The sequence below is a fragment of the Anolis carolinensis genome, unplaced genomic scaffold (assembly GCF_035594765.1).
Source record: "Anolis carolinensis isolate JA03-04 unplaced genomic scaffold, rAnoCar3.1.pri scaffold_7, whole genome shotgun sequence".
NCBI classification, from domain to species: domain Eukaryota; kingdom Metazoa; phylum Chordata; class Lepidosauria; order Squamata; family Dactyloidae; genus Anolis; species Anolis carolinensis.
The window spans coordinates 8,700,489-8,717,292 of NW_026943818.1; the positions used below are offsets into that span (position 1 = coordinate 8,700,489).

Below are 16,804 nucleotides of genomic sequence, written 5' to 3' on the forward strand. Positions count from 1 at the left end.
CCTCTCCTTCTTTGGCAATCTAGTGATCTGCGTTGATGCACAAACATAAATCCACACTTTCACTGTCAGCCGAAGATGGTGGTACATATATTTATTGAAGTAATAACAACTATTTACACAGCACTGCCGGAGCAGACCATCTAAGCGTCCGGCTAGATTGATGGTGACAAGCAAAGCATGTTATCTCCCAACTGTCGACATCCATATTCCACAGTAGTGACAAATGTCCTGTTAGTTTATGGAACTGCACAGTTTCCCTCTAGCAATAACTTTCTCTCTATGCATTTAACTACTACACTACTGGAATGCTGCACTGCACTGCACATTGCTTTAAACTATAAGTGAAATTTCAAACTACACAATCCAAAACTCCAACAGTTTAATGCATGCAGACTACATTCCATGCAGACTAGATTGACGAGTTTAGCACGTTATCTCCCAAATGTCGACACCCACATTCCACAATAGTGACGAATATCCTGTTACATTTACGGAAACTGCACAGTTTCCCTCTAGCAATAACTTTCTCTCTATGCATTTAACAACTACACTACTGGAATGCTGCACTCCATTGCACACTGCTTTAAACCATAAGTGAAATTTCAAACTACATAATCCAAAACTCCAACAGTTTAATGCATGTAGACTAGATTGAATGTGACGAGCTTAGCACGTTATCTCCGAATTGTCGACACCCACATTCCACAGCAATGACGAATATCCTGTTACATTTACTGAAACTGCACAGTTTCCCTCTAGCAATAACTTTCTCTCTATGCATTTAACTACTACACTACTGGAATGCTGCACTGCATTGCACATTGCTCTAAACCATAAGTGAAATTTCAAACTACATAATCCAAAACTCCAACAGTTTAATGCATGTAGACTAGATTGAATGTGATGAGCTTACCACGTTATCTCCCAATTGTCGACACCCACATTCCACAGCAGTGACGAATATCCTGTTACATTTACTGAAACTGCAGTTTCCCTCTAGCAATAACTTTCTCTCTATGCATTTAACTACTACACTACTGGAATGCTGCACTGCATTGCACATTGCTTTAAACGATAAGTGAAATTTCAAACTACATAATCCAAAACTCCAACAGTTTAATGCATGCAGACCAGTGCAATTTGCTCATTGATGCAGAAGTGTCCTCTTTTTTTATTACAGGTAACTGTGCTCATTACCAGAAGGGGGGATGGTGGTACAACGCATGTGCTCACTCGAACCTCAATGGCGTCTGGTACCGAGGAGGACACTATCGGAGCCGCTACCAGGACGGCGTCTATTGGGCAGAGTTTCGGGGGGGATCGTATTCCTTGAAGAAAGTTGTCATGATGATCAGACCGAACCCCAACACATTCCACTGAAAGGAAAAGCTGCCTTCTCAAGACAGAGAGACTCCAAAGGTGACAACAGTTGCGCCTGCCATCCAGAACACATCTTTCCCGCAGCAAAGAATGTAATATATTGTACACTGACTGCCATCTAATCACCAGACTTGTATATTGTATTTTTTTTCCAAGAATCGTTCCAGAACCAAAAGAAAAAGGAAGCATTTCGAAACATCCCTTTCTGCACCAAATGAATCCGTTGTGTAAAATAGACTGTTGATGCTCAGAATACTGCCACGTCATCTAAATATTTTGTATATTTTATATATTCTCAAGCATTGAACATATTCCAAACTGTACAGTAAGACTTCTTAAAATAATAATGATGATGATGATGATGATAATAATAATAATGATAATAATGAATTCATTTGACACAGGAAATTATATCCTTTGAAACTATGTAGCCAGAACAGGTACTTTATACCATTAGAGCGATTGTTCCTAATTTAATTTTTGTTAGTGTTTACTTTAAAGTGTCTACAAAATGCCAAGCACAAACAGAACCCCGTTTACTTGGAGCCCAAGGCACTATTAGAACCTGACAATAAATTATTGTATACAGGGCACACAAGCAGTTGTGGTTATGGGTTGCTGTGAATTTTCCAGGCTGTTCCAGAAGCATTCTCTCCTGATGTTTCCCCCACATGTATGGCAGGCATCCTCAGAGGTCTGTTGGAAACTGTGGGCTGTTAGTAGCCAGCTGCAATAAATCAGGTCATGAGTTCGAAACCAGCCCGAGTCAGATTGAGCGCCCGACCATTAAAAATAGTCTAGCTTGTTGCTGACCTAAGCAACCCGAAAGATAGTTGTACAGTGGAAGTCTCACTTATCCAAGCCTCACTTATCCAAGCCTCTGGATAATCCAAGCCATTTTTGTAGTCAATGTTTTCAATATATCACGATATTTTGGTGCTAAATTTGTAAATACAGTAATTACAACATAACATTACTGCACATTGAGCTACTTTTTCTGTCAAATTTGTGTATAACATGATATTTTGGTGCTTAATTTGTAAAATCATAACCTAATTTGATGTTTAATAGGCTTTTCCTTAATCCCTCCTTATTATCCAAGTTATTCACTTATCCAAGCTTCTGCCGGCCCCTTTAGCTTGGATAAGTGAGACTCTACTGTATTTATCAAGTAGGAAAATTAGGTACCGCTTTATGCGGGGAGGCTAATTTAACTAATTCATGAGCAGCCTGCAGAAGATGGAGGAAGTAATCCATCAAGGACTTAGGCATCCTCAGAAGTTGTGAAGTTGTGACATTCCACAGGTATATATAAACAACCCACTTGCCTAGTTGCCAACAGATCTCACAACCTCTGAAGATGCCTGCCATAGATATGGGTGAAACTTCAGGAGAGAATGCTTCTTGAATATGGCCATACAGCCCGGAAAACTCACAGCAACCCAGCGATTCTGCCCATGAAAGCCTTTGACAACACAGTTGAGGTTATCTTCTCTTTTCTAAATTGTCAACCACTACCTATGAAATTATGAGACGGGTATTTTCCACGATCAACATTGAGACTTAGATCTTTTATAAGCAGCTTCGATTCTACCCATTAAGGACATATTTTGCAATGAAAACAAGTGACATCTAACAAGTTTCAAGGTATTTTGTGTGCTCCGTAGTCATCACCACAACAAATATGAGCTATCCAACTTTGCAGGCAAATGGTGGATACATATATATATATAACTTATTTAAATGCCCCTAGCCACTACATTATGACATTTAGAAAGAACTATTTGAAAACCAGAACTATATTTGCCATACTTCATTATTATTGTGTCAAAAGAGAACTATCATATTTATAAAGTCCAGCGAAGGAGCCCGAACCCGTCTGCGGAGGTAAGTTTCCCGAACAATATATTTGCAGATTTGCAAAAATGATCCATGACAAAACTCTTATTACCTCGTCATTTCTTTCCGGATTTACAATGTGCGTGAAAGTTCGGGAGTCCGATGTAGCAAGTCTTGTACATAAATGGAAGTAGGGATTTTTTAATATATGATCAGATTATCCGTATAATAATGAAAATGTGTAATAAAAGCAACCGATGCTATGTTTGTGTATTTACATTTTATTCTTATACTATCATCACTTAGTTATCATGAGGCTGATTATACGTAAACATTGCCAGATGGAAAGACATACTTGCAATTCATGGCAAAAGGGGTGTAGGAAAATAAAAAAGTGCACGGCAACAACTTTAAACAAGAATATTACTCTCTGTCAGGTGGATTGTGGAGTATTTCAAATTTCAGAATACAGGTAAAGGATGTTCAACCTGTAATTCATAGCAGATTAATGTTTATGCCCACAAAAACAAGTTGACGATAAACAGAACTACCATATATACTCGAGTATAGGATAACCCGAATATAAGCTGAGACACCTCATTTTACCACAAAAAACTGGGAAAACTTATTGACCCTAATATAAGCCAAGGGTAGGAAATGCAACAGCTACTGGTAAATTTCAAAAATAAAAATAAATACCAATAAAATTACATTAATTGAGCATCAGTAGTTTTTGAATATTCAATAAACAACACGGAGGGGATAAAATAATGCATGGCAAGTGGGGCTTTTTGTTGTGGCCTGTTGGGTGGCGCAGCGGGTTAAACCGCTGAGCTGCTGAACTTGCTGACCGAAAGGTTGGCGGTTTGAATCCGAGGAATGGGGTGAGCTCCTGCTGTTAGCCCCAGCTTCTGCCAACCTAGCAGTTTGAAAACATGCAAATGTGAGTAGATCAATAGGTACTGTTCCGGTGGGAAGGTAATGACACTTCATGCAGTCATGCCGGCCACATTACCTTGGAGGTGTCTATGGACAACGCCGGCTCTCCGGCCTAGAAATGGAGATGAGCATCAACCCCCATAGTCGGACACAACTAGACTTAACATCAGGGGAAACCTTTAGCAATGCTTTCAACTAAAAGTTTCAAAATAACATGATTTTCCCCCTTTTATTTATTAGTATTGTCTCCCAGCATCTAATTTTAACACTCAGGATCCCGTGAGCTCATTTGTTCTAAAACTTTTTCCCTAGTGAGTAATTGCTGGAGTATCAACAAAGCCTATAGTGCCTTTTAATTTTTGTTTCTCTGCTTCAGCAGAATGAATTCATTTGTATGACCCTGAGACACCTGAATGTTTGGTACATCAGGAAACTAAACATATAATAGCAAGTATTTAAAGTGTGTTTTTAATGCAGTTAAATTCTGCTTTTTTGTCTTTTCCCTTGATGTCGTTGAGCTGGGTAGTTTCTACATTTGGGGTGGCATGCAACTTCAAGAAAGCAGGCCTGGAACTAATGAAGTAGTATTAACGTCAAAAGGATTGTGCATATTTTAGGGTCTTCCTTGCCTGTAATTTTTATTACAGAAAAAGAAAAGAAGGGAGAGGAAACACTAGATTCATACTGAAGATTATACGTTTCATTTTCAGTTGAACACAGCACAATTTTTGTGGTTTAAAGAAGCAGCAGCTTTGGAGGGCCAAGTCCCTGGATGTTTTCTTTTCTTTGGCCATCCACCTAAATTATATCTTGTATTAAGTTTATTTGTTATATTGGAATGCCATCTTTTAGCTCTTTATTGCAGGTCATTTCTAGGCCATCTGAAATGAAAGATGTCTCATACTCGACACAAAATACATTCATGGTATTGAGTTTATGGCTTGTACATTCAGCAATTTACGGCAGTATAAATTCTCAGTTTCAGGAACATCACGTGCAGAAAAAGATGCTTCGGCCAGTTAAAATTCCGTGTTCATTTTTCTGTTGCTGCTACTATAGACAACTATAGTAAAGGGAAAGGTTTTCCCCTGACATAAAATCCAGTTGTGTCCGACTGTAGGTTGGTTCTCATTTCCATTTCTAAGCTGAAGAGCTGGCATTGTCCATAGACACTTCCAAGGTCATGTGGCCACTGGCATGACTGCATGGAGTGCAGTTACCTTCCCGCCAGAGCGGTACCTATTGATCTACTCACATTTGCATGTTTTTGAACTGCTAGGTTGGCAGAAGCTGGGGATAACAGTGAGAGCTCACCCCTCTGTGGAGTCAAACCAACCTTTTGGTCAGCAAGTTCAGCAGCTCAGTGGTTTAACCCGCTGTACCACCCAATAGGCCACAACAAAAAGCCCCACCTGCAATGAATTATTTTATCCCCTCCATGTTGCCTTGGAGAAACATGCAGAGGATAATTTTATAATAAGGAGATAAAAAAAAATGGCTGTACAAATTGGTTTAGCATGTAATTTAGATGCAATACTTATAGGTTTAAGCCTTAGTCACAAAAAGCAAAAACGTTTCACTGAAGACTTTTTTTCCAATCTAAACAATCTTACCTAAATAAGGAATACAGGGCACCATCTTTAAGCATCGGATATAGTCCCGCATCCTCTTATAATTATCTTCCTTCGACATCAGGTAGTCCAGCTTTTCAAAAGTGGTCTTGTCTTTGCGGTTCAAGAGCTGAAAAAGAAGTCCAAACAAAACCATTAATATTCATACTGTGGAAGTGGCCTTGTGTCAGGTCGGATTATTTGTTCCTTTAGTCCAGTGCTTGAATCAAGAAATCCAAAGTGCTCTTTCAAAAAGCAATGTCAGAAACGCAGCTTAATGGTGTGACATTAGAAAATGTTGACCATTTCTAATGTTGACCATATAGAGCCTTAATGGAGACACCACAAATATTAAAACTATGAATTATCATTTTTCCTATATATGTGTGTGTTTGTATAACAATAACATCACAGCATGGAGGCTATAAAGTACCAACAGTACAGGAGATACAAGTTGTTAATGAACTGCTATCTTCTTTATTCATTTTGGGCACAAGGCTCATCTTGCGGCAATTTTGGAGTGACTGACAGTACGCAAGTGAAATTGAACTGTGTGTGCTTCATGCCTTCCCCTTGTTCTTCTGAGTAATACAGTTTCAGGACTTAAGAAATGCAGATGCATTCCTTGAGAGCAGCTGCAAGTGACCCGGCCTGTTACACACATGGCCAACCTAAGCCTTTTGGAAGGGCCGAAGCCTCCAAAACTATTTCAACTATTTGGTTTTCAGTCCTGAAATTGGTTACACACGTGCTCAAAGCTCCTTGTTAAGCAATGGCACACAGAGAAATGGACCACAAAGTAATGAACCCAGATATGTCAGAAATGGGGAGGACATAATTGAGTAACTGCGTTGCAATATTTCTGCCAAGCGCCCACCGACGACGGGCTGAAATTGCTATCATAAGAGAACTTGTTTGGATTTTTAAAGTCTCTCTCAAGGAGAATAATAGTGCATTATCAGGAGAACAATTGGGTTGCTGTGAGTTTTCCGGCCTGTCTGGTTGCTGTGTGTTTTCCGGCCTGTATGGCTGTGTTCCAGAAGCATTCTCACCTGACGTTTTGCCCACATCTATGGCAGGCATTCTCAGAGATGTTGAGATCTGTTGGAAACATCTGTGGAATGATGTCCAGACTTATGCTAAGAGGACAGGGAAAATGAGGAGGGCCCGAGGAAAACACCACATCCAGCCCCCTTAGTTTGCCCATACCTGGTTTAGCGGCAGTATGAGACGGTAGAAAAAATGTAACCATGCTCACAAGCTTGTGGGCTTTCCATATGCAGCTCTTTAGTAATATAGGAAACAGGATGCTACAATACAAAGGTCTTACACTTGTGCATAAGAAAATACATTAAAAACTGCACCTCTGGGACTATGTGGGAAGAAGGAATTTCTAGCTGGACTCCGATGAAGTGGACTGTGTCCACAAAAACCTTATGCTAGAAATATCTTCTTCCTAATTGCTCTCAAAGGCACTACTGGGTTCCTGTATGTCTTTTTATAGTAAAATAAACTAACAGTGATATCTCTTTGAATGTTAATATATATCTATATATATAAAAGAGTGATGGCATCACGGCGACTGACAAAACAACAAAACTACACGCCCCCCAACCTCGAAATTTGACAACACAACCCATCATCCACGCCTCTAGGTTGATACAACAAAATAAAAGAAAAATAAAAGTCCTAATTAGACGGAAAGGAATACAGTAGAGTCTCACTAATCCAAGCATCGCTTATCCAAGCCTCTGGATAATCCAAGCCATTTTTGTAGTCAATGTTTTCAATATATCGTGATATTTTGGTGCTAAATTTGTAAATACAGTAATTACAACATAACATTACTGTGTATTGAACTACTTTTTCTGTCAAATTTGTTGTAAAACATGATGTTTTGGTGCTTAATTTGTAAAATCATAACCTAATTCGATGTTTAATAGGCTTTTTCTTAATCCCTCCTTATTATCCAAGATATTCGCTTATCCAAGCTTCTGCCGGCCCGTTTAGCTTGGATAAGTGAGACTCTACTGTAATTGTTTTTATCCAATTGCTGCCAGTTAGAGGACTAATCTCTGCCCACTTGGTCTCCTAGCAACCAACTCTGCCCAGGGGACAGGCAGACTTAGGCCTCAGGCCTCTTCCACAGATTATCTAATTTGCACTGGATTATATGGCAGTGTAGACTCAAGGCCCTTCCACACAGCTATATAACCCATTTATAATCTTATATTATCTGCTTTGCACTGTATTATTTTGACTCCACACTGCCATATAATCCACATCAGTGTGTATTTTATCCAGCTGTGTAGAAGGGTCCTCATATAATTCTGTTCTAAACAGATAATATAAGATTATAAATATATAGTAGAGTCTCACTTATCCAACATTAAACAGGCCGGCAGAATGTTGGATAAGTGAATATGTTGGATAATAAGAAGGGATTCAGGAAAAGCTGATTAAACATCAAATTAGGTAATGATTATACAAATTAAGCACCAAAACATCATGTTATACAACAAATTTGACAGAAAAAGTAGTTCAATGCTCAGTAATGCTATGTTGTAATTACTGTATTTACACATTTAGCACCAAAATATCACAATGAATTTAAAACATTGACTACTAAAAGGCAGACTGCGTTGGATAATCCAGAACACTGGATAAGCGAATGTTGGATAAGTGAGATTCTACTGTAATATGAAATAATTACTGTAGTAATCCAGTCCAACCCAATTCTGCCATGGAGGACACAATCCAAGCACGCCCAACAGATGGCCACCCAGCCGCTCAATAATAATAATCTATATATATAAAAGGGTAATGAAATTTCAGCCTAAGACAAAACAACAAAACTACACATTCCAGAAACACTAAACTTGGCAGCACAACCCCTATCCATGCCTCTACGTTCATACAAAAAAAAGCATCAGCTACTCCAGAAAACGGCCAGGCTTTGAGACTGCAAGGCTATTCACTGCTATTCCACCTGGCCAACAAAGGATTCCCATAAGCCACAGCAACGCGTGGCCGGGCAAAGCTAGTGTTAATATAATTTACTGTAATCATTATGGAGAGGTTTATCGGGGATTTCAAATAAATATTCAATTTAATTGTTAGCTGGCAATTCTGGGTAGTTTTACATGAGTGAAAGAATATTGTTTCGAGCTGGAAGATATTAATACTTTGTAAGACAACAATAGGGTTCATTGATATGGACACAGCACAAGTTTTTCAGTCACTATCCTCTTGGACCAAGAATGCCGCGAAAACGGCCAATGAAAACACAAGCAACTTCAAAAGCAGGAAGAAACCTATAGGGAGGTCGCTTCCCTTTATCAAGAAACATCTTCTTTTATTTAGAAAAGCAATGGCTGCAGAAAGGCTTTCTGAAAAATGTTAGTTGTTCCTCCTCTTTTTAAAGAGACTTTTGGTTATTATTAGTGCTTGGTTTTAGTATGATTATTTATTTATTTATTAGCGACATTTATATCCTGCCCTTTTCACCCCAAAGGGAACTCAGGGTGGCTTACAAGTTATATAGACATACAATATATTATATTATTAGTATAGCACAATATAAGCACTATATAAGCATTTATATTGTATATACTCGAGTATAAGCCGACCCTAATATAAGCCAAGGCACCTAATTTTACCACAAAAAAACTGGGACTCAAGTATAAGCCAAGAGTGGTAAATCTCAGAAATAAAAATAGATAATAATAAAATTACATTTTTGAATATTTACATAAAACTATAATTTAAGATAACACTGTCCAACTCTGATTAAATCATTATTCTCAACTTATGTAGCCTTTTAATAATAATAATAATAATAATAATAATAATAATAATAATAATAATAATAATAATAGAGTAAAATAAGAAATGCAATAACAATAATAATATCAGAACAAAATAATAAATGTATTAATAATAATAAAAAATAGATTAAAATAAATCAAATAGTAGTAATAATAACATGTAAAATGATAAATGTAATAATAATAAGTAGAGTAAAATAATAAATATAACAATGCCAATAATAATAGAGGAAAATAATAAATGTACCATATATACTCGAGTATAAGCCGACCTGAATATAAGCCAACCAGGACCCTCACCCAAGTATAAGTTGAGGGGGGCTTTTTCAGTTCTAAAAAAGGGCTGAAAAACCCAGCTTACATTCTCGTATATACAGTATATTCTACTATATGATAATAACGCAATATTATTAGTAATATTGCAGGTAATATGGATACACAATTATAATAGTGTATGGCCATGTTCCAGAAGCATTCTCTCCTGACGTTTCACCCACATCTATGGTAGGCATTCTCAGAGGTTATGAGGTACTATCTCTGTAGATCTTAGAAAGCTGTTACTTGATTTCTGTATCTAAGATCTATCTTATAAACCCCACTTGCCTAGTTTCCAACAGACCTCACAACCTCTGAGGAAGCGTCATAGATGTGGGCGAAACATCAGGAGAGAATGCTTCTGGAACATGGCCATACAGCCTGGAAAACACACAACAACGCTCAATGGAAAGTGGTTCCAAGAAATCAATCCTTTTCCAACATCTCCAAACAAAAGGTCTATTTGAGATAGGGTCAGGGTAAGGACACTTTATTTCCCATTTCATCATTGCCAAATGTCAACTGGAAATTTCTAATTTTTTCAGTGTTAACAATACAAAATTCTAATTTGCAGTTTATACCGCAATCTACTGTTCGTCCTCCAGAAAAATGCCAGTGTTCGCTTCTCCAAACGTGAGTATCTCATACCAAAATGCTGAAACAAACTACAGAAAAAAGTTAAAACATCTGTTGCTATTAACTCTTTCTTCTTTTTTAATTAAGGCAATTATTCACCGGACTGCAGATGTTAGGAAAAGACTCCATCTTATTATACTTGGAAGCATACATCTTTCCAGGAAAATAAAACAAGGTCCCGTGTCATACGAATGGAATGTTTCCGATGATCAAAATTCAGTCCGAGGGAAGATTCTGCCGTGCCATAAACTCCCCCCAAAAGCTCTTATCAAACTGGTTTGGCTTCTCCTTCTAACACTTTGTCAAATGCATGGTTTGAATCATTCAAAATTGCGGGTTCTCAAGCCAGTTCTCGATGAAGTTCACATGGTTAGGCATGTGAGAAGTATCAGAAGACATCCCACTTGCTGGTAAGCCTCTCACCAAGACTATTTCCTAAGGCCAGATCTCCTCCTGAACCTCCCAAGTGGAAAGAACTTTTTCTTGGAAGTTCAACACCACTCAGACACTTGAAGGACACACAATATCTACAACAAGATTGGTGAAAATCTACAAAAGTTCTCCTTTTGAGACATTACATCCTAATTCTCTTTCAAGAGAACAAGCTACTATATAGTCATTCGCTGGAGTTATAGAACCCGAGAAATCTATGCTCAACATCCACTGAAAGCTGAAGACAGAATTGCACTGGAGGACCTTGAGATACAAATAATAATAATAATAATAATAATAATAATAATAATAATATAATAAAACTTTATTTATATTCCGCCCTATCTCCCTGAAGGGACTCAGGGCGGCTTCCAACAAAAAATGGCAAACATTCAATGCCACTAAAGAAAGACAAAATAGACAACCACGCCAAATCACAAAAGTAAATTCATAACTATAACAAAGTATAATAAAGATAAATAAAATTAAATAATAACATAACTGGACAATATACTATATTACTGTATATACTCGAGTATAAGCCTAGTTTTTCAGCCCTTTTTTAAAGACTGAAAAAACCCCCCTCGGCTTATACTCGGGTTAGGGTACTGGTTGGCTTATATTTGGGTCAGCTTATACTCAAGAATATATGGTACATTTATTATTTTCCTCTATTATTGTTGCTACTACCCTGTTTCCCCTAAAACAAGACATCCTCAGAAAATAAGACCTAGTAGAAGTTTTGCTGAATTGCTAAATATAAGGCCTCCCCCGAAAGTAAGACCTAGCAAAGGTTTTGTTTGGAAGCATGCCCACCAAACAGAACACCAGAGCATGCAGGATTGGTAAATGTACGTACCATAGAGTGTTGTACATGGAAATATTGGTAGTAACAAGAAATTCTGGATAGGATTCACAGTTTGTCTGGTTATGCTGGTTTATGATGGCAACTACTGTACAGTATATAATAAATGTTCATTTTTTGGTTCAACAATAAATGTGAATTCTTCTTCATGGAAAAATAAGACATCACCTGAAAATAAGACCTAGAGCATCTTTGGGAGCAAAAATTAATATAAGACACTGTCTTATTTTCGGGGAAACACGGTATTACATTTATTTTATTCTATTGTTATTATTATTAATAAATTTATTATTTCATTCTGATCTTATTATTATTAGTATTATTTTCCTGAATTAATATTATTATTATTACATGTATTATTTTACTCTAATATTATTAAAAGGATACATAAGCACATTTACATTGAAGAAGATGAGATTAAGGATTGGATCAGAGTTGGACATTCTTATCTTAAATTTGAGCTTGATGTAAATATTCAAAAACTTTTAACCTACGGATGCCTCAATTAATGTAATTTTATTGTTACCTCTTTTTATTTCTGAAATTTACCACCCTCAGCTTATACTGGAGTCAATGTTTCCCCAGGTTTTTTGTGGTAAAATTAGGTGCCTCGGCTTATATTCGGGTCGGCTTATACTCGAGTATATACGGTATATTATAATATAATATAATATAATATGATATGATATGATATCTATATATAAAAATGAGTGATGGCATCAGGGCAGTGGACAAAACAACAAAACTACAGGCCCCCTAACCTCGAAATTTGACAACACAACCCATCATCCATGCCTCTAGGTTGATACAATAAAAAGAAAAGAAAAATAAAGTCCTAATTAGAGGGAGAGCAATAATTCTTTTTATCCAATTGCTGCCAGTTAGAAGGCTAATCTCTGCCCACTTGGTCTCCTAGCAACCCACTCAGCCCAGGGGACAGGCAGAGTTAGGCCTCACTTAGGCCTCTTCCACAGATTATCTAATTTGCACTGGATTATATGGCAATGTAGACTCAAGGCCCTTCCACACAGCTATATAACCCATTTATAATCTTATATTATCTGCTTTGCACTGGATTATCTTGACTCCACACTGCCATACAATCCACTTCAGTGTGCATTTTATACAGCTGTGAAGAAGGGGCCTCATATAATCCAATTCTAAGCAGATAAGATTATAAATATACAGTACAGTCTCACTTATCCAACATAAACAGGCCGGCAGAATGTTGGATAAGTGAATATGTTGGATAATAAGAAGGGATTCAGAAAAAGCCTATTAAACATCAAATTAGGTAATGATTATACAAATTAAGCACCAAACATCATGTTATACAACAAATTTGACAGAAAATGTAGTTCAATGCTCAGTAATGCTATGTAGTAATTACTGTAGTTACAAATTTAGCACCAAAATATTACAATGAATTTAAAACATTGACTACAAAAACATTGACTACTAAAAGTCAGACTGCGTTGGATAATCCAGAACACTGGATAAGTGAATGTTGGATAAGTGAGATTCTACTGTAATATGAAATAATTACTGTGGTAATCCAATCCAACCCAATTCTGCCATGGAGTACACAATCCAAGCATGCCCAACAGATGGCCACACAGCCTATCAAGAAGAAGAAGAAGAAGAAGAAGGAGAAGAAGAAGATCATACAATCATAAGGTTAGGAGACACCCCTAAGGATCATCCAGTTCAACTTTCTTCTACCATGCAGGACGACACAAACCAAGCACTCCTGACAGATGGCCATTCAAGATCTGCACAATAATAATACAAATCGAATCATAGAATGAGACAGTTAGGAGAGACTCCTAAAGGCCATCCAGTCCAACCCAACTCTGCCATTGGACGATACAATCCAAGCACTCCCGACAGATGGCCAGCCAGCCTCTCAATAATAATAATAATAATAATAATAATAATAATAATAATAATAATATCATACAATCCTAAGGTTAGCAGATACCCCTAAGGATCATCCAGTTCAACTTCCTTATATCATGCAGGAGGACACAATCCAATCACTCCTGACAGATGGCCATCCAATATCTGCACAATAATAATACACATTGAATCATAGCATCAGACAGTTAGGAGACACCCCTAAAGGCCATCCAGTCCAACCCAATTCTGCCATGCAGGACACAATCCAAGCACTCCCAACAGATGGCCACCCAGCCTCTCAATACTAATACTAATAATAATAACATCATCATCATATAATCCTAAGGTTTGGAGTGACCCCTAAGGATCATCCAGATCAACTTCCTTTAGAATCTACAAAACGACCCATCCAGCCTCTACATAATGATGATGATGATGATGATGATGATGATAATAAGAGAAGCATAGAATCCACGAGTTTGGAGAGACCCCTAAGGGCCATCCAGCCCAACCCTTTCTACTATGTAGCAGGACACAATCCAAGCATTCACAACACATGGACAACGTATAAATACTATACAATACTACACAGGGACATAGACCCCCTCTACCCTCACCACTTTCACAGTACACAAACAACCAAATGCATACTGAACATAAAGACAACCATACAACAGACATTCAATACCACCACTACCTTAACAATTTCTCACCAACACCACCAGACAACGCCACAGCAACGCGTGGCCGGGCACAGCTAGTAATATAATATAATAGGACCCAGTTCAGGATCCTTAGCTCAATAAGGGACTGCAACTTGGGGTTATCTTTTGCTTTTGCTGACATTTTCAACAAGGTGCAGAAGCAAAAGAGATCCTTGGAGGAAGCGGTCCAGCTTTCAGCCAAAAACCTCAATGCTGCTGCTTCTGGATCTGCATCCAAACCGGGAAAGCAGGCCTGTTGCATGAACTTATGAATCCCAAAGCAAGGAAAGAAGGAAGGACCCAATGAAAGTCATTGGGTGCAAAGATCCTTTAGCCATTCCTCTCCACCCGTTTGCTTCTTCAAGTTAAAGAATCCAAAATGGGGAAAAGACCTGGCCCGGATGGAACACACACACAATTCTTTATCCGCAAGGAATTGTCCATCCTCACTTGATGCTCTGGCCCTTTGGAAATAAGCTATGACATGGGGAAAATGAAGCAAGGAAATGTATTTACCAATTTGCAACTATTTACTCATCTTTTCAAAGGAACCTCTAGGTCCTCTAGCATGACTGGAAAAAGCTAACTATAGCATCACACTAGAGGAATTGCACTAGTCCTACTAATGCCTCTCAGAACTGTTTTATCCAGACCAGTGTTGGCTCTATGATGTTTTTATTATGCTAATCGTGTGTTGTCTATCTGTTATTATGATGCTGTTTTATTAATTTTATGCTTTATTTTAACTGTGTTGATTGGGCTTGTCCCCATGTGAGCTGCCCCGAGTCCCGAGGTGGGATACAAAAAAAGTTAATAATATTATTGTTATTATTATTATTATTATTATTATTATTATTATTATTATTATTATTATTATTATTATTATTATTATTAGAGATTTCTACAGAGAACATTTTAAACCAAATCTGTGAATAATCAAATCTTCAAAAGTCCTCAAAGGCTGCTACCATCGTTTCAATTTGTTGACAACCAAAATGTTCTTTTCTAGTATATTTTTCCTCTCCTGAAAAAACCACTTTGAAATGTAAAATGTGTCTAAGACATTAGCAGGACCATAATTGATCCCCAATCTCTCTTAACACCCCTCCTTTTTGGTCGGTAGCAAAACCGGAAAACGTGTTGTCAAAGACTTGCATGGCCAGAATCGCAGTGTTTTCCGGGCTGTATTGCCATGTTCCAGAAGCATTCTGTCCTGATGTTTCGCCCACATCTATGGCAGGCATCCTCAGAGTTTCAAACACCGTAAGAACCGCGTCCCTCTTTCTCATTGTGAAATAAGCAGTTAATAAAGAGTCTATTACTATCAACAGTACTATCTCTCTATTGTGCATTCAGGGATGAAACTCAGGCACCAGCTCCCTTATTTCGTGCAAGAATTTTGTTTCAGAAATACTCATTAATCGCCATTGTGTCCGCTAAGGCCCCCAAACTAAAGTACAGCAAAACCTTTAAAATAGATTAGAAGCAGTTTTTACAACCAATCTGAAAATACCAGATGGAATAAGATAGTTTTGACTCCTGATACTTGGGATATTATTCCCCATTTATAGTTCATTTCATGCAAAGCGGAGCACAGTGATTTACAGTTTTGTTCCACGAGAACAATCCTTTTGGAGAGACCTTGGCTTTGTTTGAAAGTACAGTTGTTCCTTTTAGGCCACACGTTTTAAACGCTACTTAAGACAGATTCTTTTCTTTCTCTCCAGACTTCTGAATGTTCTCCTTCAGTCCAAAACCAACAATGTTCTTATCCAAGAGGCCACTGGCTCTTTTCTTGTCATTTTCGTGATGGAACTTGAACAACTTCCACCTCCACCTCTGTCTTTGGTTCAACGATACAAACCTTCTAAATATATTTCACAGAAGAGCAACTACTGTATGACTATAAACAGGATGAATAGGATAGTCACAGTAAATGTCTCAGAATAAAAAAGGAACAAAATGAATTTGCTGAAATGTACACTGACCAACAAAAATACTTTTCGCCACCAACTAGGGTTCATGTATGTGCCTGACAACCTGGTGACCCCAGAGTTTTCTTAAACATGGGAACCTAAACACACATATTAAATTATGACTTAAACTAAATCGTGCATTGGAAAATGAAAAGCAAATATTACATTTGTGATGGACAACGGAATTAACCTAGGTTGCTGTGCATTTTCCTGGCTGTATGTCCATGTTCCAGAAGCATTCTCTCCGGACGTTTCATCCACATCTATGGCAGGCATCCTCAGAGGTTGTGAGGTCTATTGGAAACTCAGCAAGTGGGGTTTATATATATATATATATATATATATATCTGTGGATTGATGTCTAGGATGGGAGAAAGAACTC

At 37.7% G+C, this 16,804-nt stretch overlaps 2 protein-coding genes across 8 annotated transcripts in view; one reads left to right on the forward strand and one right to left on the reverse strand.

The window, feature by feature from the left end:
- The window catches only part of angptl2 (angiopoietin like 2), a 32,386-nt gene extending 28,904 nt beyond the window's left edge, over window positions 1-3,482 (forward strand). The window contains exon 5 of the mRNA XM_062960610.1: window positions 1,181-3,482. Within this exon, the coding sequence (XP_062816680.1) occupies window positions 1,181-1,380 (200 nt within the window). The 3' untranslated portion in view covers window positions 1,381-3,482. The remainder of the gene's footprint in view (window positions 1-1,180) is intronic.
- Window positions 1-16,804, reverse strand: part of ralgps1 (Ral GEF with PH domain and SH3 binding motif 1) — a 199,914-nt gene that overhangs the window by 133,179 nt on the left and 49,931 nt on the right. For all 7 annotated transcript variants that reach the window (XM_062960603.1, XM_062960602.1, XM_008120835.3 and 4 more), the window contains exon 9: window positions 5,772-5,898. In XM_062960603.1, the coding sequence (XP_062816673.1) occupies window positions 5,772-5,898 (127 nt within the window). The remainder of the gene's footprint in view (window positions 1-5,771; window positions 5,899-16,804) is intronic.